The sequence below is a fragment of the Oncorhynchus keta genome, chromosome 23 (genome assembly GCF_023373465.1).
Source record: "Oncorhynchus keta strain PuntledgeMale-10-30-2019 chromosome 23, Oket_V2, whole genome shotgun sequence".
NCBI classification, from domain to species: Eukaryota; Metazoa; Chordata; class Actinopteri; order Salmoniformes; family Salmonidae; genus Oncorhynchus; species Oncorhynchus keta.
Window position 1 is genome coordinate 40,825,183 of NC_068443.1, and position 22,969 is coordinate 40,848,151.

Consider the following 22,969-nt stretch of genomic DNA (forward strand, 5'->3'; position numbering starts at 1 on the left):
AAAATTATTTTTACTTATCAATCTACACACAATTCCCCATAATGACTAAGTGAAAACAGTTTTTTTGCAAATTTTGCAAGTGCATTACAAATAAAAAACATACCTTATTTACACAAATCTAAAGGTGTGAATGAGAATATGTAGATATAAGTATATGGATGAGCGATGGCCGAGCGGCAAAGGCAAGGTGCAATAGATGGTATAAAATACAGTTTATACATGTGATATGAGTAATGTAAGATATGTAAACATTATTAAGGTGGCAATATTTAAAGTGGCATTGTTTAAAGTGACTAGTGATCAATTTATTAAAGTTTCCAGTGATTTGGGTCTCAATAAAGTATATAAATGCGAAAGATATGTAACATTATTAAAGTGATCCATTTATTAAAGTGACCAGTGATTGAGTCTCAGTGTAGGCAGCAGCCTCACAGTTAGTGATGGCTATTTAAAAGTCTGATGGCTTTGAGATTGAAAAACAGCTTCTATCTCTCGGTCCCAGCTTTGATGCACCTGTACTGACCTCGCCTTCTGGATGATAGTGGTGTGAACAGGCAGTGGCTCGGGTGGTTGTTGTCCTTGAGGATCTTTTTTTATTTTTCCATTTTTTTTATTTCACCTTTATTTAACCAGGTAGGCCAGTTGAGAACACGTTCTCATTTACAACTGCGACCTGGCCAAGATAAAGCAAAACAGTGCCACACAAACAACAACACAGAGTTACACGTGGAATAAACAAACAGAGTCAATAACACAATAGAAAAAGTCTATATACAGTGACTATACACATCTTTTTGGCCTTCCTGTGACATCCGGTGCTGTATGTGTCATGGAGGTCAGGTAATTTGCCCCCGGTGATGCGTTGTGCAGACCAAACCACCCTCTGGAGAGCCATGCTGTGATACAGCCCGACAGGATGCTCTCGATTGTGCATCTGTAAAAGTTTGTCAGGGTTTTGGGTGACAGGCTGTTACGCCTTCTTCACCACACTGTCTGTGTGGGTGGACCATTGCAGTTTGTCTGTGATGTGTACGCCCAGGAAATTAAAACTTTACACCTTCTCCACTGCTGTCCCTTCGATGTGAATAGGGGGGTGCTCCCTCTGCTGTTTCCTGAAGTCCATGATCATCTCCTTTGTTTTGTTGACGTTGAGTGAGAGGTTGTTTTCCTGACACCACACTCCGAGTGCCCTCACCTCCTCCCTGTATGCTGTCTCGTCATGTTGTTGGTGGTCAAGCCCACTACTGTTGTGTCGTCTGCAAACTTGATGATAGAGTTGGAGGCGTGCATGGCCATGCAGGCGTGGGTGAACAGGGAGTACCGGAGAGGGCCGAGCACACACCTTCGTGGGTTCCCAGTGTTGAGGATCAGCGAGGTGGAGATGTTGTTTCCTTCCTTAACCACCTGGGGGCGGCCCATCAAAGTCCAGGACCCAGTTGCACAGCGAGGGGTTGAGACCCAGGGGCCTCCAGCTTGATGATGGGCTTGGAGGGCACTATGGTGTTGAATGCTGAGCTGTAGTCAATGAACAGAATTCTTACATAGGTATTATTTTTGTCCAGATGGGATAGGGCAGTGTGTAGTGTGATGGTGATTGTGCCATCTGTGGACCTGTTGGGGCGGTATGCAAACTGAAGTGGGTTTAGGGTGGCCGGTAAGGTGGCAGTGATATGATCCTTGACTAGCCTCTCAAAGCATTTCATGATGACAGAAGTGAGTGCTACGGGGCGGTAGTCATTTAGATCAGTTATCTTTGCCTTCTTGGGTACAGGAACAATGGTAGCCATCGATAAGAGTGAAGCTGCTAGAAGCACATTAGAAGTATTCCAGTGTAGTTTTTTTTTGATAAAAACGAATGTAATGTCAGTCATGCTAAACCTAATTTACCAATATTCCCGTAGAAACGCACTAGGTACCTTTCCAATGTAATAGATCCAACAATGTAACTTTTTACATAATTATGTAACACTTTAGAAGTATAAATGTAATAATTGATTTCTTCAAATATTGAATAAATAAAATGGGATAATACTAAAATGATTCATCTTTATGTGTCATTTCAGAAGGACAGCTGAAGATACAATTGCACAAGTGGAAATTAGTAGCTGGGATTCATTGAGTTTTGGTCATCTACCATTTTAGATCAACTGTTTTAGGCAAAGGTAATGTTGACCATGTAACTGATTTCTAAAGATTTGTTTTATTTGTGTTTTCATCTTGTGCAATAAAAGCACAAGGTATGTCAATCAATAAAGAACCCACCAGAAAGTACATGTTTGAATAGGTACTACTAGACCCTGTAATTAAACATACTTGTAGGCTACAATCTATGCCCATTCTGAGGAAAAATACATTGGAGTCAGTTGCAGTAATTGAATATAGTGGGGCACATTGACACCTGTCGATTTAAAATGGCCACAGTCCATATTAATAGAGACCAGTCAATCTGACATCGTCTATAAATTGAACTAAATTGAAAATGTAGGTCTTAGTGTCACATGGTTGTAATATTCCACTCCACTGTCAATGAAATTGAAGTATTTTTTCTCCATTTACTAGCTCTCGAAAACCCTTCAAGGGTTTTTAGTGGGTACGGTTGGCTGGGTGTGAACTACAATTCCAACACTGTTTTAACATTTAGAAACACGCTGTGTGTGCCTCCAGTTGATGAACTCCACTTCATCCCCATGTACAGGTGTGTTGTAATTGAACCTTTTGTATTTAGAAAATTATTTCTAGCTGATATGAAAGATAAGGTCTTATGTTTTCAAATCCGTACCGCAAGCTATGAGTTTGTAACATTCAGAACGAGTGTCGTTGGGCTCTTACAAAACGTCCCCTTGCTAAATCAGCATCCATGAATGGGTTAGCCATTTACAGCAGCCATAGTGTCAATGCCAACCTTAATAATAGTAGTGTTTACTATCAATTGTACTTTTTTTTTGTGCAGGGAAAACAAAGAAAATATGTTATGAGGGTAACGTTAATTACACTGTTTACTGCAGAGATTAGTGCATCTCAAACTTTGAGGTATAACATTAATGGGCATGAATTAAATACACGTTTTGAATGCGTGTGTGTACATAGAGGGATCAGTCAAAATATGTGTAATGCAGTTTGTTTTCAGGCTAGGTTTATCAATTGACATTGAACATAAATACAACTGGGAATTGGGATCAGGCATTCAGTGAGACCACATTGCATTCTGTTGATAGGTGACTGGAGGCCTTGCAATCATAGCTAGATGAAGACAAGTGAAGATGGCGGACGTGTTGAGTGTTCTTCGCCTGTACAACATCCAGAAAAAAGAAATCGTCGCCAAAGGAGACGAAGTTATCTTTGGAGAGTTCTCTTGGCCTAAAAATGTCAAGACTAACTATGTCATTTGGGGGTATGTTATTTAAAAAAATTAATTGGTAAATAACTATTCAATTGGCCTGTTGTAGCGAGCTAATGAGTAACGTTAGTTAGCTACTAGCCACTGCTGTGTTGCCAAAACTTTTCTTGCTGTTTGTAAGGTGCGACTAATTGCACTGAAAGATCGCACATGCAGTTGGTTTTTACTGTTTGTTTTGGGGTTAAACTATTACGTTAACCGTCTAATTTCAAGCTAACTAACTTGCTTATTCAACTGTGTACTGTTATGGTTCGTGTAGCTAGCTATGGTTAGCTTCCTAGCTAACAGAACCATGCCAGGCAACGTTGTCGTAAGCCAGCTGTCTCGCATACAATGCAAACCCACCAGGTTTAGTCAGCTAACAGTAGTTAGGTAACGTTAACTAGTAATCCAGAAGTAAAAGTGTATTTGAGAATCTGTCCACGAACGATTAGCTAGCCAGGTAGCTACTATATTGCAGTTAGCTAGCTATTATTGATGTCTGCACGTGACCATAAATGTCACTGTTTGACATTTCTAACCTGCCCAGGTAGACATTTACCTTGATGTTATGTGCAAGTCAGGTAACTAAGTTGGCTAGTAGAGTTTGTGGCTAGATAACAATCTACTTTTGCTTGCAAGCTACCTACAGTATTTCCAGTTTTTTTTGCAGAACCAACAGTCTCTCAGGCCATAATAAATGTAATAGTTGGACCATCCCTTAATTAACCTCGTGCACCTGAACCAAGCAAGTTGGACCAGTTGTTGGAAGTGTAATTGAAGAGCTGTGATATGGTTGCCCTGGTCACAATTTGTGTGTAATGTCATTAACAAAATACAGGACTTAGACCATTAAAAAAACAAAATAGCCATAGCTATTAATATATGCATTGTGCCTAAATTCCAGATTAGTTCCATAAGAGGGGGCCACAATAAAAAAAATTCTTTAACAACTGGACAAAACTGCTGGTCTAAGCTGATGGTAATTTTCACCTCCCATTTTCAGAACTGGGAAGGAGGGTCAGCCGAAGGAGTACTATACTCTGGACTCCATCCTGTTCCTGCTCAACAATGTGCATCTCCCTCATCCATCCTATGTCCGAAGGGCTGCAGTAAGTACATTTATATCCTCATTCCAAAAGCTTCTTAGTTAGAATGTGTTGCCTGATGATGAAATGAATGTCATGTCTTCTAACCTGGTGTTGCCATTGGCCTATTGGCTGTTGTCGGAAGCTTTATAGTGACCTTTGTCAATTTTGTTCTATTCCATCGTGATTTACATGGTTTTATGATCACCCTAGACCGAAAACATTCCAGTTGTCAGAAGACCTGATCGAAAGGGCTTGCTTTCGTATCTCAATGGAGAAAGTTGTAAGTATATGAATTGAGAATTATTTATGCAGATTTTAAAATATTTGCATGATGTCTCCAATTAGATGGAAACCTAACTAGTAAAATGAATACACATGTGTTGATTCCATTGAAATCGTTGTACTAAAACATATTCCCCTTTTGATTTCCCCTTCACAGCTACTTCAACAAGTATCGACAGAAGTGCCCCTATAGAGATTGGTTTGCAAAGGCCAACACAAGGTACAGTTTAAGCATTTTGGATACTCTTCCATTGATTGACTGGATGATTTTAATCCATTTATATTAGGAAGTATTTTCTCTTGCATCGGATATATCCACAGTCGGAGCGGCAGGGTAGCCTAGTGGTTAGAGCATTGGACTAGTAACCGAAAGGTTGCAAGTTTGAATCCCCGAGCTGTCAAGGTACAAATCTGTCGTTTTGCCCCTGAACAGGCAGTTAACCCACTGTTCCTAGGCCGTCATTGAAAATAAGAATTTGTTCTTAACTGACTTGCCTAGTTAAATAAAGGTAAAAAAATACATTAAAAAAAAGTCCATGCTGTGAGGCCTAATATGCAATTTGTACGCCATTGGCTTGTTGCACTTATGCAATTTGTGTGCAGTTTGGTGAGAAACAGCCAAGTAGAAAGTCATTTGAGAGATATTGTAAAGGTATTGCGTAGTTGGCTAATTATTCATTTTTTTTGCATCAGTCAAACGAGCAGCAGACGAGGTGTCATCTGAAGCCAAAAAACCAAGGATAGAGGTGAATAATATTTTTTATTTGACCTGCAACGTTCTGACTCCTCAGCTCAATAGAAATCCTGTTTAACAAGAGTGCTTAAGTATTCACACCCCTTGACTTTTTCCTAATTTGGCTACAAAGGGGGATTTAATTGTCATTTTTGTCAACGATCTACACAAAATACTCTGTCAAAGTGGAAGAAAAATTCTAACATTTGTAAAAAATAATTATGTGTATGCATGTGTGTGTGTTAATTTTACTTCCACTTTGACAGAGTATTTTATGTATATATATATATATATATATATCACAAAAATCTTAATTAGGTAAGTATTCAACCCCCTGAGTCAACACGTTAGTCACCTTCGGCAGAGACAACAGCTGTGAGTCTTTCTGAGTAAGTCTAAGAGCTTTGCCCACCCGTGTTGTACAGTTTTTGCGCATTATTCTAAAAATATTCTTTGAGTTCTGTCAAGTTGGTTGTTGATCATTGCTACACAGCCATTTTCAAGTCTTGCCATAGAAAACGGAGCATTTTACCATTCTATAACATTTTGTCGTTCTCTAGGATGAGGAACGAGTGCGTCTGGACAAGGAGCGTTTGGCTGCTCGACTGGAGGGCCACAAAGAGGGCATTGTGCAAACTGACCAGATCAGGTATTTCGGTGCTTTTCCCGTCCATCCAGTTTTTTAATTTTTTTTTTTTTGTTGGAAGTGCAGAAATGTTTTACTTTTTTTTACTGTTCTTCAACAACATTGTACAACTGGCACCAACAAGCTGAATTGCTATTAAAATGTACATGGATAAAAAAGAGATGTAGGTCCTTAGCAATGGATAAAAGAAGTTGGTAATGTTGGGCCGTTGGCTTTAGCGGAGCAGTCTCACTTTCTTATGACTAGCATTAGGATAGGTATGAAGACACATTCATTGAGCTCCCTATTTACTAAAAGGGGCAATTGTCAATAAGCCACCATTGCTGCACACAGGTTTTAAGATACTAGCTAACAAATCCCAATGAGAGCGGTTAGCAGACATGAACACAAACCAGGAACCTTGCTTATTCTCAAAACGGTGCATTATTTAATCGCATTGCTGCTCAATCAACCTCGGACATGAACCTCTACTCAATGACAACTTGGCTTTTCATAATTTTACTAAAAAGCTAAATGATAACATTCCTTTCAGCTCACCTAGTGAAATAAGTGTTAGCTGAAATAATCTCTACCCCCCCCAGGTCACTGTCTGAGGCTATGTCGGTGGAGAAGATCGCCGCCATCAAAGCCAAGATCATGGCAAAGAAGCGCTCCACCATTAAGACAGACCTGGATGAGGACATCACCCTGAAGCAGAGGAGCTTTGTGGATGCTGAGGTGGACGTGACCAGGGACATTGTCAGCAGGGAGCGGGTGTGGAGGACCAGGACCACCATCCTACAGAGCACTGGAAAGGTCAGAGGTTAACCCCTAGACTAGACTGGCAATGACTGGGGGGGGTGTCATTCTGTCATTTAGGGATGCTGTCATTTCATGACGTTATGAGGAGGAAGCCGGCCACATGGGAAGTCACACACTCCATGTAGGCGTTACCCTCGGGTAACCATTGCACAAAATTGGCCTTGAAGGGTGGGGGCGATGATCCTTATCCGTAGCTGATCAAAAACCTTTGGTTTAAAACTTGTTCTTTTATGCCTGCAGGTGGCAGCATCACCACAGGGGAAATGTGTTTTGATTTGGTGGTGAGATCTATTAAGTGATGTCTGAGATTATGCATTTTGCAGAAAACCTCCATGTATCAGAATCTAGGTATATAAAAAAAAATGTGTAACATTTCTGTGGACTAATCTCCCCAATTATTAATACCTCTTGATTTATATACATTTGAGTTTAGGACATTTTTGGGTAGAGGGAGCTCAATGGATTTGTTTATGGTGCTTGCTTTGCACATGTCACTGCACAATGTGCACAGAACAGGGTCCGTTGTAGCTTTGATCTACACATCAAAGCTTTTTCTTTGGAGTGATGTCTCGCCTACTTTTTACACTGTGCTTATAAGTCTTTTGCTCATGCAGAACTTCTCCAAAAACATCTTTGCCATCCTGCAATCGGTGAAGGCCAGGGAGGAGGGGCGCGCCCCTGAGCAGAGGCCAGCACAGAACACCACTCTGGTGGTAAGGAACATGTTTAATTGAATGCACGCTGTAGACGTACCACCATAGATTTGATTTTGGATACGCACGTTTGCAACCGAAGAATCCAGCCAATGCATTATTGAGAATTAAATCCATGGCCAGTAAATGCTCTTGCTGCGGAATTCCATAACATCTATGAGTACCTCACCTCCCTGTTGTCATTTCTAAACGAAATGGAGCGTGAAATGAACTTGGTGCTTCTTCCATAAAAATGTGTATGTAACCTGTCGAAGCAGGGTTGAGCGGACTATTACCACTTCATTATAATAGTCTCAATATGCGGATCATTAATTGAAAATGACCTGTGTTTTAAGTGTAACCTCTTGCCTCCCCTCAAGGACCAGTCCATAAGGAACAAGCAACCTGTCCCAGCTGCCTATAACCGATACGATCAGGAGAGATTCAAAGGAAAAGAGGGTGAGTGGGACCAGGACACATATTGTCATTGTGATGTTGTTTCTTTGTAAATATGGCCATGAATAATAGTATTTTGTGTGTGTGTAAAGGAGGCTGGTGGGAGGAGCTAAAGGAGGACAGGCTCATTGTAATGGAATGAATGGAATGGAGTTATGCGCTGTTGCTATGCGTTTGATATGTTTGGCACTAAAGGTGTGAATATTTCAATTAAGTTGGGATCCTTAAAGTTAAGAAAAATCCCTAACCAAAAAAACTGTTGTATTACATGCTGACAACACCGCTTGTCACGTGCGCTCGCATTGCAAAATAAATGTTAACATGTTATTCAATTATTGCACCCACACTGCTCGTGCGTGCCAACGAGCATCTGCGTTGCCAAGCGCTAAAATAGAAGCCAGTTCTATTTGTGAATCTGTAAGTCAAATCAAATCCAAGTTTATTTGTCATGTGCGCCGAATACAACAGGTGTGTAGACCTTACAGTGAAATGCTTACTTACAGGCTCAAACCAATGTTGCGAGGAAAAAAAGGGATGTGTAGAAATAAAACAGTAAAAAGGCATTTGACAAAAGAGTAGCAAGGCTATATACAGACACCTGTTAGTCAGGCCTATTGAGGTAGTATGTACATGTAGGTATCGTTAAAGTGACTACGCATATATGATGAATAGAGAGTAGCAGAAGCGTAAAAGAGGGGGGGCACACAATGCAAATAGTCCGGGTAACCATTACCTGTTCAGGAGTCTAATGGCAGGGGTAAAACTGTTGAAGCCTTTTTGTCCTAGACTTGGCACTCCGGTATCGCTTGCCATGCGGTAGTAGTGAGAACAGTCTATGGCTGGGGTCTTTGACAATTTTTAGGGCCTTCCTCTGACACCGCCTGGTGTCGAGGTCCTGGTTGGCAGGCAGCTTTGCCCCAGTGATGTACTGGGCCGTACGCACTACCCTCTGAAGTGCCTTGCGGTCAAAGGCCGAGCTATTGCCGTACCAGGCAGTGATGCAACCGGTCAGGACGCTCTCGGTGTTGCAGCTGTAGAACCTTTTGAGGATCTCAGGACCCATGCCAAATCTTTTTAGTTTCCTGAGGGGGAATAGGCTTTGTCGTTCCCTCTTCACGACTGTCTTGGTGTGTTTGGACCAATGTAGTTTGTTGTTGTGGTCCTGCCTCTCCCATCTCCTCATTGGTTTATAGAAGCTGATCGATGAACTGAGTTCGGTCGGTCATCATGGTAACTATGAAAGTTAGATGCCAATCACCATATATAACGTCCAAAGAAGAAAAAGCCTGGAAGGAGGAGAGATGACTAGGAACGATTCGGTTGACCATTTTTGTGTAGATTAATTGTCGGAGTAGAGGACCTTGTGCATTTCAGGTAAAATAACTCAAAGTTTATATCCTAGGACAAATTAGCTAGCAACACCAAGCTAGCTAAATAGGACAAATTAGCTAGCAACTGTACGCTAGCTAGCTAAATTGCCATAAATGTTTAATGCTTTTCGACCTGTCCCCAAATTAATATATTTGGTTGAGTTTGTTTTGATATTTCAACTTGCGTTTCGTGTTTGGGGACAATCTATTTGCGCACATACTCGGCCGCTTTGGGTACGGTGTTACCAAAATGTATGAACACGCTTCTGCCTGCCCCTCCCCTCTCTCCTTTGCGCTGTCTGCCTGCTCTGTCTCTTTGCTAATGATGCAAGTGTGCATTTGATTAGTTGCGTGTAGGATACCCTAGCCTATTCATGGCACGATGTCTCTGGGCTACAGGGTTGTCTTCAGGCCAGTCTTGCAAGCACGGGGTACCCAACTATTTGTTTTTATCTCATATGAAATTACAGTAGGCTGCTGGTAGCCTTTATTAATTTAACCTTTTCACACACAATGGAATGTGTCCCCTTGAGTGCGCCTCGGCTACGACAGGTTTGTCTGTACAGGTAGGCAAACATTTTAATGTGGACACGAAACCTCTGAATATATGAACCAGCATTTTACTTGTCTGTAAAGGAATGAGGCTTCTCAGAGTGTAGCGAAATGCTTATACTTCTAGATCCAACAGTGCAGCAGTATCTAACAGTTAATATCTAACAAGTTCCACAACAACACCTAATGTGATAATAGTAAAGGAATGGAATAAGAATATAAGTATAAAATATATGGATGAGCAGTGACAGAGCAGTTAAGATCCAATAGATGGTAAAGAATAGATAGTGAAGGATACAGTATATGCGTATGAGATATGGAAACATTAAAGTGACTAGTTTTCCATTTATTAAAGTGGCCAATGATATCAACTCTGTAGGTAGGTAGCTGCTTCTCTGTGCTAGTGGTGGCTGTTTAACAATCAGATGTCCTTGACAGTGTGAAAAACAGCTTCTGTCTCAGCTTTGATTCACCTGTACTGACCTCACCTTCTGGATGGAAGTGGGGTGAACAGGCAGTGTCTCGGTTGGTTATTGTCCTGGAGGGCAAGTAGTTTGCCCCCGGTGATGCGTTGTGTAGTCCGCACCACCCTCTGGAGAGCCCTGCAGTTGTGGGCAGTGCAGTTGCTGTACCAGGCGGTGATACAGCCCAACACGATGCTCTCAATTGTGCACCTGTAGAAGTTAGTGTCTTTTTTCGGTGACAAGCCATTTTTTTCAGACTCCTGAGTTTGAAGAGGCGCTATTGTGCCTTTATCACACTGTGTGCATGACCATTTCAGTTTGTCGGTGATATGTACACAGAGGAACTTAACCTTCTACCTTCTCCACTGCTGTCTCATCGATGTGGATGAGGGGTGCTCACTTTGCTGTTTCCTGAAGTGTACGATCATCTCCTTTGTTTTGTTGACATTGAGTGTGAGGTTATTTTCCTGACACCACACTCCGAGGGCCCTTAGCTCCTCCCTGTAGGCAGTCTCGTTGTTGGTAATCATGCCTAGCGCTGTGGTGTCGTCTGCAAACTTGATGATTGAGTTGGAACCATGCATGGTCATGGGTGAAAAGGGAGTACAGGAGGGGGCTGTGAACGTACCCTTGTGATCAGCGGGATGAAGATGTTTCCTACCTTCACCACCTGGGGGCGGCCCGTCAAAGTCCAGGACCCAGTTGCACAGGGCGGGATCGAGACCCAGCGTCTCAAGCTTAATGACGAGTTTGTAGGGTACTATGGTGTTGAATGCAGAGCTGTAGTCAATGAACAGCATTCTTACATAGGTAGTCCTCTTGTCCAGATGGGATAGGGCAGTATGATAGCGTTTGCGTTGTCTGTGGACCTATTGGGGGCGGTAAGCAAATTGGACTGGATCTAGGGTGACGGGTAGGGTGGATGTGATATGATCCTTGACTAGTCTCTCAAAGCACTTCGTGATGACAGAAGTGAGTACTGCGGGGCGATAGTCATTTTGTTCCGTTACCTTATCTTTCTTGGGAACAGGAACAATGGTGGCCATCTGGACCATGTGGGGACAGCACACTGGGATAGGGTTTCAAGGGAACTGAAGCAATACTAACATCCATCACTAGGCCGGAACTGTCAATCAAATAATCTTGAGCTGCTGCACCCAGCCTGCCTGAACTATCGCCTAAAAAAAAAGTACTTTCAAGTTTGTTAAATACCTTGACTTACCAAGACATTTAGCTCCCATACCATAAACAGAGCAGCACATCAATCAGTGACGACTATTGTTCTTAGCGGGAGAAAAAAAACATGTTATGCTGCAGCAGAATTCTGTCTTTTTTTGTGGTCTGGAAAGTTACAAATTGTCGCAATCGACATGTTATTGCAGCTGTGTTCTATGTCTGTTAAGGGTCACACGGCTAGCTACTGCGACTTGGTGAGCTAGAATTGCTAGCTCTCCTCGCTCGTTGAGGGCAACCCACATTCCCTTGTTTTGTGTTGACACGACTGACGACTTATCTACACAGGTGCTTTGTTCATCAAGAGACAAAGAAAGCGCATGCCTTTTCCGGTTGGCATTGTGCTAACCAACTAGGCTGCGAAGCATAGTTAACTTGGCTTGCACTTAACAAAGCCAGCTAACCATACTAGCCGTCCTACCAGCCCAGACAGTAGTATTGGTAGCGCCATTCTCTCCTTTAGTTCAATTAAGGGTGGGCGATATGAACTTATATTCATATCACGATATTTTCCACTGTCCGGACATAACGATATAATATCACGATATACTGTACATTTTTTAAATTTGAATTATTTTTTTTGAGCCCTTCAAAATTAATAAATGACAAAATATTGCTTTTAGCCTTATAAAAACAGAAAGCGAGCATTGCAGTTAACTTCTTGGTGACTGGGGGCAGTATTTTCACATCCGGATTAAATGCATGCCCAAATTCAACTGCCTGCTACTCATCCCCAGAAGATAAGATATGCATATTATTAGTAGATTTGGATAGAAAACACTGACATTTCTAAAACTGTTTGAATCATGTCTCTCAGTATAATGGAACTTATTTAGCAGGCAAAACCCAGAGGACAAACCATTCATATTATTTCTTTGTTTTGAGGTCACTCTCTTTTCAATGGGTTTTCATTGGGAATCCAGATTTCTAAGGGACCTTCTTGCAGTTCCTATCGCTTCCACTGGATGTCAACAGTCTTTAGAAAGTGGTTGAGGTTATTCCTTTGTGTAATGAAGAAGTACGGCCATCTTGAACGAGGGTCACTTGAAGTGTACTGTTAGATAGAGGAGACGCGTGACCAGAAAGCTAGCTACTGTTTTTTTCCCCTCCTGTATTGAACACAGATCATCCCGTCTTCAATTTGATAAAATATTTACGTTAAAAAATACCTGAAGTTGTATTACAAAAGTAGCTTGAAATGTTTTGGCAAAGTTTACAACTAACGTTTGAGATTTTGTAGTCACGTTGAGCAAGTTGGAACCGGTGTTTTTCTGGATCAAACTTGCCAAATAAATTCACATTTTGGATATATATCGACGGAATTAATCGAACAAAAGGACCATTTGTGATGTTTATGGGACATATTGGAGTGCAAACGAGAAGCTCGTCAAATGAATTATTTTTCTTTCTGCGTTTTGTGTCGCGCCTGCATGGTTGAAATATGGTTTCTCTCTTTGTTTACGGAGCTGCTATCCTCAGATAATAGCATTGTTTGCTTTAGCAGAAAAGCCTTTTTGAAATCTGACATGTTGGCTGGATTCACAACAAGTGTAGCTTTAATTTGCTATCTTGCATGTGTGATTTAATGAAAGTTTGATTTTTATACACTGCTCAAGAAAATAAAGGGAACACTTAAACAACACAATGTAACTCCAAGTCAATCACACTTCTGTGAAATCAAACTGTCCACTTAGGAAACAACACTGATTGATTGACAATAAATGTCACATGCTGTTGTGCAAATGGAATAGACAACAGGTGGAAATTATAGGCAATTAGCAAGACGCTCCCAATAAAGGAGTGGTTGTGCAGGTGGTGACCACAGACCACTTCTCAGTTCCTATGCTTCCTGGCTCATGTTTTGGTCACTTTTGAATGCTGGCGGTGCTTTCACTCTAGTGGTAGCATGAGACGGAGTCTACAACCCACACAAGTGGCTCAGGTAGTGCAGCTCATCCAGGATGGCACATCAATGCGAGCTAAGGTTTGCTGTGTCTGTCAGCATAGTGTCCAGAGCATGGAGGCGCTACCAGGAGACAGACCGGCAGGGTAGCCTAGTGGTTAGAGCATTGGACTAGTAACCGAAAGGTTGCAAGTTCAAGTCCCTGAGCTGACAAGGTACAAATTCTGTCGTTCTGCCCCTGAACAGGCAGTTAACCCACTGTTCCTAGGCCGTCATTGAAAATAAGAATTTGTTCTTAATTGACTTGCCAAGTAAAATAAAGGTAAAATAAAAAAAAGTACATCAGGAGACGTGTAGGAGGGCAACAACCCAGTAGCAGGACCGCTACCTCCGCCTTTGTGCAAGGAGGAGCAGGAGGAGCACTGCCAGAGCCCTGCAAAATGACCTCCAGCAGGCCACAAATGTGCATGTGTCTGTTTCTGACCGTTTGAGCAGACTCCATGAGGGGGGTATGAGGGCCCGACGTCCACATTTGGGGGTTGTGCTTACAGCCCAACACCGTGCAGGACGTTTGTCATTTGCCAGAGAACACCAAGATTGGCAAATTCACAGATGAAAGCAGGTTCACACTGAGCACATGTGACAGTCTGGAGACGCCGTGGAGAACGTTCCATATGCTGGTACGGTTGGCCCTGGGTTCCTCCTAATGCAAGACAATGCTATAGACCTCATGTGGCTGGAGTGTGTCAGCTGTTCCTGCAAGAGGACTGCATTGATTCTATGGACTGGCCCGCCCGTTCCCCAGACCTGAATCCAATTGAGCACATAATATCTGGGACATCATGTCTTGCTCCATCCACCAACGCCATGTTGCACCACAGACTGTCCAGGAGTTTGCGGATCCTTTCGTCCAGGTCTGGGAGGAGATCCCTCAGGAGACCATCCGCCACCTCATCAGGAGCATGCTCAGGCGTTGTAGGGAGGTCATACAGGCACGTGGAGGCCACACACATTACTGATCCTCATTTTGACTTGTTTTAAGGACATTACATCAAAGTTGGATCAGCCTGTAGTGTGGTTTTCCACTTTAATTTTGAGTGTGACTCCAAATCCAGACCTCCATGGGTTGATAAATTTGATTTCCATTGATCATTTTTGTGATTTTATTGTCAGCACATTCAACTATGTAAAGAAAAAAGTATTTAATAAAAATATTTCATTCATTCAGATCTAGGATGTGTTATTTTAGTGTTCCCTTGATTTTTTTGAGCAGTGTAGTAATTTATTTGAATCTGGCGCTCTGCAGTTTCCCTGGCTTCTGGCCAGGTGGGACGCTAGCCACATCTCAGAGAGGTTATATATATTTCTGTGGTAAACCTGTGCAAACATTAAACAAACAAGGGTATGTAAGTAAAATATTTAAAGAATTACATTTTTTGGTGGGGGGGCTTTTTCCTGCCAAATATGTGGTCTTTTTTTTTTAAACATAACACTTGTTATGAATTCAAGTTGTAAACTTTTTTTAAACAAACTTTTTCAAGCATTAACGAGACAAGTCTGTATGTTTCTCGTTTCAACATGTAACAATTCACTACCTCTTCACAAGTTCCGTACCAGGAACATCAGCCTATTGACAGTCTCTGGCTTCAGTTGCCCTTTGGCATGTGATCACATTGCCCCCAGTGAAACATACTCTCTGAAGGCAAACTTGTGGCAGGGATGCTGAAGTATTTCTTTGTCAGACAGCTCACTTGGGAAAGTTGGATGTGTGAACTTGCCACCAGTAAAGGATCAGCCTCACTGTTTGCTGCCATCATCAGAGTGTAGCTGTCCAGCTCTTGCTCGATGACCTCTCTCTGTGATCTTAAGGCAGGTACACTTCCGGTTTTCTTAAAGAAGCTCCCAAAGCCCTTCTTGGACACTGATTGTGGCGAAGTGGCAGCTTCTTTCTCTCTCACTCTGTTCCTCTTGAACATTGGGTCCAGAAAGGTAGCCATGGTGAGCAGCTCATCTGTTTCTGGGTCGGTGTATTTGTAATTGAGGACTTGGAACAAATGGAGGACTGGCTTCAGACACACTCATGTAGGTCTCTCCTGACAGGGAATCTGTGAAATCCTGGAGGTGTTTAAGGGCTGCTGTGATAGATTCAAAGACCTCAGTGTCTTTCCAGGAGAGTGCAAGGTGCAGCATATATAAAAAAACAAGGTTGTTTGCTGCCTGGACTCTTTCCATCTGCAGTCGAGATCCCCCACCTTGTCGGGTTCCCTGATGAGCTTGGGGTGGGGCAGGCTCAGTTTATCCTGTGTACTTTTGGCCTTCTGCTTCTTCCAACTATAGGAAAATGGGTTGACCACTTTCTTGCACACCCCTGTGGTTAGTTTTGGACACTCCTCAATGAAAAGGTGAAAAATAATTACATATGAATCGGAATTATTCAATAGAAATAACATTCCATCTGATGGATTTACAGCATGGACACTGGACATGTTTACAAATGTCATCCATCTATAGATTTACTTACATCTGTTGTGATTAAGAGGGCTATGTTGCTTTATGAAACACGATCATTTATTGAGTAGGCTATTTATTATTGAAAGAGGATAGATTCATATTTTGAAACCATAGGCTAATGTATCAATTAAAAATCAAATCAAAGTAATCCATGTAAATGTTTGGATATTGCGCACATTTACAAATATTATAGATTTGCATAGATTTATATATTCGGCTTAACGTATTGAAGAATCAGGCAGTGTAGTCAGCTATAACTTTAAACAGAGGAGATGAGGAATGCAATGGGTATTCTGCATTTTAAATGGTTTTTGTAAGTTACGTTATCTTTCCACCTAGCTCTGTTTTGGAAGTTGAAACTTAACAGTAGCAATGTGTAGCCTGTGTCCGAAACACCCTACCTAGTCTTGTCCATAGCTTTGACCATGTTCGATCCGCTGTCGGTAGTCATACATACTTAATGCGACTCTTTCAAGCCCCCGGGATTTTAGATTTATTTTTGCAAAAACTTCAATATCACTTCTACATAATTATTCAGACCCTTTACTCAGTACTTTGATGCACAGTTGGCAGCGATTACAGCCTCAAGTCTTCTTGGGTATGATGCTACAAGCTTGGCACACCTGTATTTGGGGAGTTTTTCCCCATTCTTCTCTGCAGATCCTCTCAAGCTCTGTCCGGTTGGATGGGGAGCATACCTGCACAGCTATTTTCAGGTCTCTCCGGAGATGTTCGATCGGGTTCAAGTCCGGACTCTGGTTGGGCCACTCAAGGATATTCAGAGACTTGTCCCAAAGCCACTCCTGTGTTGTCTTGGCTGTGTGCTTAGGGTTGTTGTCCTGTTGAACTTTAACCTGCTCAGGACCTCAAACTAAGGTGTTCATCCAGCATCTCTCTGTACTTTGATCTGTTCATCTTTCTCTCGTTCCTGACTAGTCTCCCAGTGCCTGCTGCTAAAAAACATCCCCACAGGAGGATGCTGCCAATCCCATGCTTCATCGTAGGGTTGGTATTGGCCAGGTGATGAGCGGTGCCTGGTTTCCTCCAGTGCTGCAGAGACGGTTTTCCTCTTGGAAGGTTCTCCCATCTCTACAGAGAACCTCTAGAGCTCTGTCAGAGTGACCATCGGGTTCTTCGGGTTCTTGGTCACCTCCCTGACCAAGGCCCTTTTCCCCCGATTGCTCAGTTTGGCCGGTCGGCCAGCTCTAGGAAGAGTCTTGGTGGTTCCAAACTTTTCCCTTTTTAGAATGATCGAGGCCACTGTGTTCTTGGGGACCTTCAATGCCGCAGACATTTTTTGGTACCCTTTCCCAGATCTGTGCCTCGACACAATCCTGTGCTCTGACATACATTGTCAACTGTGGGACCTTATATAGACAGGTGTGTGCCTTTCCAAATCATGTCCAATCAGTTGAATATAAAGTATTTATAAATAAATACATTTTATAAATACGTTTTTTTTTTTCGTGTTCGCTTTGTCAATATTTTGTGTGTGTAGATTGTCGAGGGGGGTAAAAATAATCTAATCCATTTTAGAATAAGGTTGTAAAAGTGAAGGGTTTTGAATACTTTCCGAATGCACTGTACACCCCAACTTTTGTATCGCAACTAAAAGTTGGATAAATAAATTTAAACTAAGCATATAGGAGTACCTTTTTCTTTGTTATCCGCTCAACACAGAATGGCCGCCTGTGCGCACTCCCTCAAATAGTTTATTTTATTCAGCTATGTTCAATTGTAATCATTATAATAGAAAATAATGCTGCGGAATTCTAAGCAAATCTTGTCTGCTAAATGAACGAGTGTAGCCCACAGCCATATGGCATAGCCAGATCAAGGCCTAACATAAGGACATCTCAAAGTATTCTCTTCTGTAATAGACTACATTTTCTTAACATGTTTCTTTTAGACCTGTCTAAAATGAATAATGGATTTATTGTGGATGGTGTAGGCTATATTACATGGATTTATTAGACCTTTTAGAATGTAGATGTTCCAAAAGGTTTGCATTAGTGGCTTGTAGGCTATGCGTGGAAGCCAGGAGATGCTAATTGTGTTTGTTAATTAACGGCCGTTATTTTATTGACTATCAACTGGCTGACACAATGTCATGACTGCCGCAGCCCTACCCTAAGCCACCTGAAAAGTAACATGCATTACTTGTTGTGTCCTTTTAGAAACGGAGGGATTCAAGATTGACACCATGGGCACCTACCACGGCATGACTCTGAAATCTGTAACGGTAAGTCCATCTTCTTTTGGGGCGTCTACCAGAATGCTAACAAAATTGGCACAAGTAAATAGCGAAGTCACATAGACGCCATTAGCGAAATGGAAATGTAATTGCAACGAATGGCAAATCAAGCTCAAAGCTATACAAGCATTACTAGTAGCTACCAAATGTAGTTTTTGGTGAGAAATTGTGCAAATGAACAAAGTTGTTGTGCATGCTTTTCTGAGTGAATAGCAGCAGGTGTACACGGAGCAGAGGGGATGTGGGAGAAACTCTAGTAGTAGGACTTCTCAAATACAGCAGAAAGCCATTGTAAGATATCTGATGGCAAACATTTAGTAGTGAATTGCATACAAGTGTAACTTCATCACCTCAAGTGCGCTGCACAACAGACTTGCCGATAGATATAGAACGCTATGGATTCACCACCTCTCACTTTCTCCTGTTATGCTATTTACAAACTTGACTGGCTCAACTGTTCTGGGGAACTACAGTAAGCGTTATCCTCTAATGCATATTTGAATATTTGTAGATACTTTATGGAAAACTATTAAATGGTTTTGACAGTATTGAAAAAAAAAAAAACATTTTGGTCTTTTCCAAATACCCCAGTATACAGTATACCACCCAAGCCTAACCTCCATTGACTATTAAGTAGCAGTCTACCTGTTGACTTTTGGTCATATCCTTCTCAATTAAAGATGCAATATCTAACTAACTTTTTGGGTGACCTGACCAAATTCACATAGAAATTTGAGTTATAGATCTGTCATTCTCATTGAAAGTAAGTCCAGAAACAGTATATTTGTTCTAAGTGCGCCATTTCAATGCTTCCGGTTTTAAAGTCTTGGTTTTGTACACTAGTTTCAAACAGCTGAAACTACAAATTTGGAGTTATTGAAAAGATATTTCAGTGGTCTAGATGGTACAATGATTCTCTGCACCAGGGGTATTCAACTCTTACTCTACGAGGTCTGGATGCTGCTTGGCTTCTGTTCTACCTGATTTTGAAAACAAGTAGTGGAACTGGCTTCACGGTCCAGAGTTGAGTTTGAGGGCTCTGACAAAACATCTCAAAGATGATCAATGGAAACAGGATGCACCTGAGCTCAATTTCAAGTCTCATAGCAAAGGGTCTGAATACTTACGTGAATAAGGGATTTTTGTTTGCAAATAAATGTGCAAAACATTTAACCTGTGTTTGCTTTGTGACTGGGGTATTGTGTAGACTGCTGAGGATTATTTATTTTAAAATCCATTTTTATAAGGCTACAAAGTAACAAAATGTGTAAAAGTCAGTGGGTCTGGATACTTTCCGAAGGCACTATTTCCATATCTTCCATTGATTGGATCATCTCAACTTGCTTTGTCACGAAACGGAGGCTCTATGATTATAGTGCCGTGTTAATGATTTGTGATTAGCCAATAACAACAAGCTACATGCGCCAATCTGCGTAGGCTATTCTCTTTGAGCAGTGGCGCCATACTGTTAACGTTTTATCCACAACTTTCGGTCCATCGTTGTTGTAATCTACTGTGAAGCCAAAATATTCCCAAACTAGGGATTTTAACGATCATGGAAGATCCTCCAATTCTGGTTTATCGACCACCCTCATCGTACAGAACTCCAGAGATTTTTTGGGTGACAATTATTTTTATTTTCGATGTATTCTTCCGCAGGCGGATCAGAGGTTGATGTACTGACCGTTTCGGTGCTAATACGTGTACCGTTACACCTCTAGACCATTGTGACCATGTCTGTGCAACTTTTAAAAAAATATGTTCTTGATGACCCTGTTCATGTAAAAATCACAATACCCTGGCTGTTTTAAAGCCAAACTATTTATTATGGTGAACCTGAATCGAAGTAAATTCTGAATGTTTGAAAACTCCAACCAGCAGTTGGATGTGGGTTGTCCTCTCTGTTAAAATGCCATTTTCTACAGTGCATTTGGTAACAATGACCCAGCAAATTACATTGGTTGTCACTTATAAAGCCTATGATTTGACAGTGTGAAAGCCACTTTTACAAGCATTTGAATGTTGAACGTGCTGTGCAGATGCACAAATAGCCCATTAGAACAGGGATAAGGCCCATCTCTCATTGACATGAGCAACTGTCTTAAACTGTACCCTTATCAGATAGTTGTACGCAGTTACATGAGTAAACATTTGATAGGCTACTGATCTGAAGGAGAGGACTCGTCAATTCAGCCACAAAAGATAAGGTATTTTTGGAATATTTTTGAAAAACATTTAGTAAACCGGCAATTCATAACGTTTTGGATCGGTTTTCAAATGCTCCCATGCACTAGTATCTTATGCATCGGTCCAAGGTTCAAATTGAATCGTTAAATCTCTAATAGCTGGAGAGAATGCAATTTGCTTATTTTATACTGAACAAGAATATAAATGCAACAGTGTTGGTTTCATGAGCTGAAATAAAAAAAAATCCCCAAAATGTTCCATATATATGCACAAAGCTTTCTCTTGTATTCTGTGCACATCTGTTTATCCCTATTAGTGAGCATTTCTCCTTTGGTAAGGTAATCATCCACCTGACAGGTGTGGCATATTAAGCTGGTGATTAAACAGCATGGTCACTGCACAGGTGCACCTTGTGCTTTCTTCAATAGAAGGCCTCTCGAAATTTGCAGTTTTGTCACACAATTCCACAGATGTCTCAAGTTCAGGGTGCATGCAATTGGCATGCTGACTGCAGGAATGTCCACCAGAGTTGTTGCCAGAGAATTTAATATCTACCATAAGGCACCTTGTCTCAAGTTGTTTTATAGAATTTGGCAGTATGTCCAACTGGCCTCACAACAGTAGACCACGTGTAACCACGCCAGCCCAGGACCTCCACATCTGTCTTCTACACCTGCGGGATCGTCTTGAGACCAGCCAACCAGAGAACTGATGAAACTGGGTTTGCACAACCAAAGAGTTTCTGCACAAACTGTCAGAAACCTTCTCAGGGAAGCTCATCTGCATGCTTGTCGTCCTCACCAGAGTCTTGACCTGACTGCAGTTCGGCATCATAACCGACTTCAGTAAGTAAATGCTCTGGGCAAATGTACTGGGCAGACGGCGTGTATGGTGTCGTGTGGGCGAGTGGTTTGCTGATGTCAGCGTTGTGAACAGAGTGCCCCATGGTATGGGCAGTCATAAACTAAAGATAACGAACACATTTCCATTTTATCAATGACAATTTGAATACACAGAGATGCCGTGATGAGATCTTGAGGCCCATTGTCATGCCATCACCTCATGTTTCAGTATGATAACAAGGCTCTTTACACTAGCTGGAAATGTCAGTTCTTCCATGGCCTGCATACTCACCACACCTGTCACCCATTGAGCATATTTGGGATGCTTTGGATAGACTGGAACACGTTGCCGTACACGTTCCCGCAAATATCCAGCAACTTCGCTCAGCCATTGAAGAGTGAGACAACATTCCAACTATATGCAAAGGAGATGTCATGCTGCAATAGGCAAATTGTGGTCTCACCAGATACTGACTGGTTCCCTGATCCATGCTCCTAGCTTTTCTTTTTTAAGGCATCTGTGACCAACAGATGCATATCTGTATTCCCAGTCATGTGAAATCCATTGATTAGGGCCTAAATTAATTTGTTTGACTGATTTTTCTTATGAACTGTAACTCAGTAAAATCTTTGCATTTGTTATATTTTTGTTCAGTATAAAACATTTGGGGTATTGAAAATCCTACCGAAAAAGCACATCTTCACATTGATCATATTCTTATTATCAACGTGATATTTTGTTTGAACTATTACATACCTTGGACAATAACAGATGCAAACCAGTTGGAAGTCCAGTTCCTACTCTACTGTTGTAATAGGGAGTTCATGTTCCTCTGATCGGTTTCTGTGACTAATTTATTACCCAAAGCTTGAGGTATATTGTTGTGCTCTGGCCAGCTCATTGACGTGTTCTGTTAGCTCGCTGCACCTCCAGGTCTTTGGGGCCTGTGATCTGTGTCCAGAGGCTGCCCAGTCTATAATGAGATTGGGATCCAGGTACTGATTGTAGGGAACCACCGAGTACAGGGAATGAGTCATGACTCGGCGACGTCTCTGCAAATGGGCAAACCTGGGAAGGTCAAGCTGCCTTTTGTCTTCCTCATCCACACACACTGCAGTGGTCTCATTTTAGTGTATCTATCATTCTGAAATTAATGCTGATTCTACTTTGCCATTGCTGCTGTTTTAGTTAATCTCCAACCTTAATTTTCATCAACGCTTCTGAAGACGGTTAATTCACAAAGCCGAATACAATTTCTCTGAGTTACTCTGAAGCATTCTTTGGTGGGGTCTTATGCGTAGGAAGAACTCATGATGAATGTACATATCTCCTTCGTGACGGAATTATGCTGAACTTTTTTTCCGATCAAGGCTGAACTTCATAGTCACTATTTTGAGTGCATTCTATTACATTGTGTTTTCAGTTATTTGTTATGGTATGCGCAATATAGTTGCAGCTTTATCAATTAATAGTTACATGATTTGTTGTGTGTTAGTGTTCTGTTTCTTCACTATTCTACAGTACCAGTCAAAAGTTTGGACACCTACTCATTCCAGGGTTTTTCTTTATTTGTAC

General features: G+C 41.6%; 1 protein-coding gene across 1 annotated transcript in view; it reads left to right on the forward strand.

Moving 5' to 3' along the window:
• The first annotated feature begins 2,438 nt into the window (after window positions 1–2,438).
• The window catches only part of LOC118402331 (parafibromin-like), a 62,511-nt gene continuing 41,980 nt past the window's right edge, over window positions 2,439–22,969 (forward strand). Inside the window, exons 1-11 of the mRNA XM_035800449.2 lie at window positions 2,439–2,695; window positions 3,216–3,391; window positions 4,383–4,488; window positions 4,678–4,747; window positions 4,907–4,969; window positions 5,443–5,495; window positions 6,043–6,131; window positions 6,710–6,923; window positions 7,544–7,642; window positions 8,002–8,080; window positions 18,288–18,352. Of these exons, the coding sequence (XP_035656342.1) occupies window positions 3,261–3,391; window positions 4,383–4,488; window positions 4,678–4,747; window positions 4,907–4,969; window positions 5,443–5,495; window positions 6,043–6,131; window positions 6,710–6,923; window positions 7,544–7,642; window positions 8,002–8,080; window positions 18,288–18,352 (969 nt within the window). The 5' untranslated portion in view covers window positions 2,439–2,695; window positions 3,216–3,260. The remainder of the gene's footprint in view (window positions 2,696–3,215; window positions 3,392–4,382; window positions 4,489–4,677; window positions 4,748–4,906; window positions 4,970–5,442; window positions 5,496–6,042; window positions 6,132–6,709; window positions 6,924–7,543; window positions 7,643–8,001; window positions 8,081–18,287; window positions 18,353–22,969) is intronic.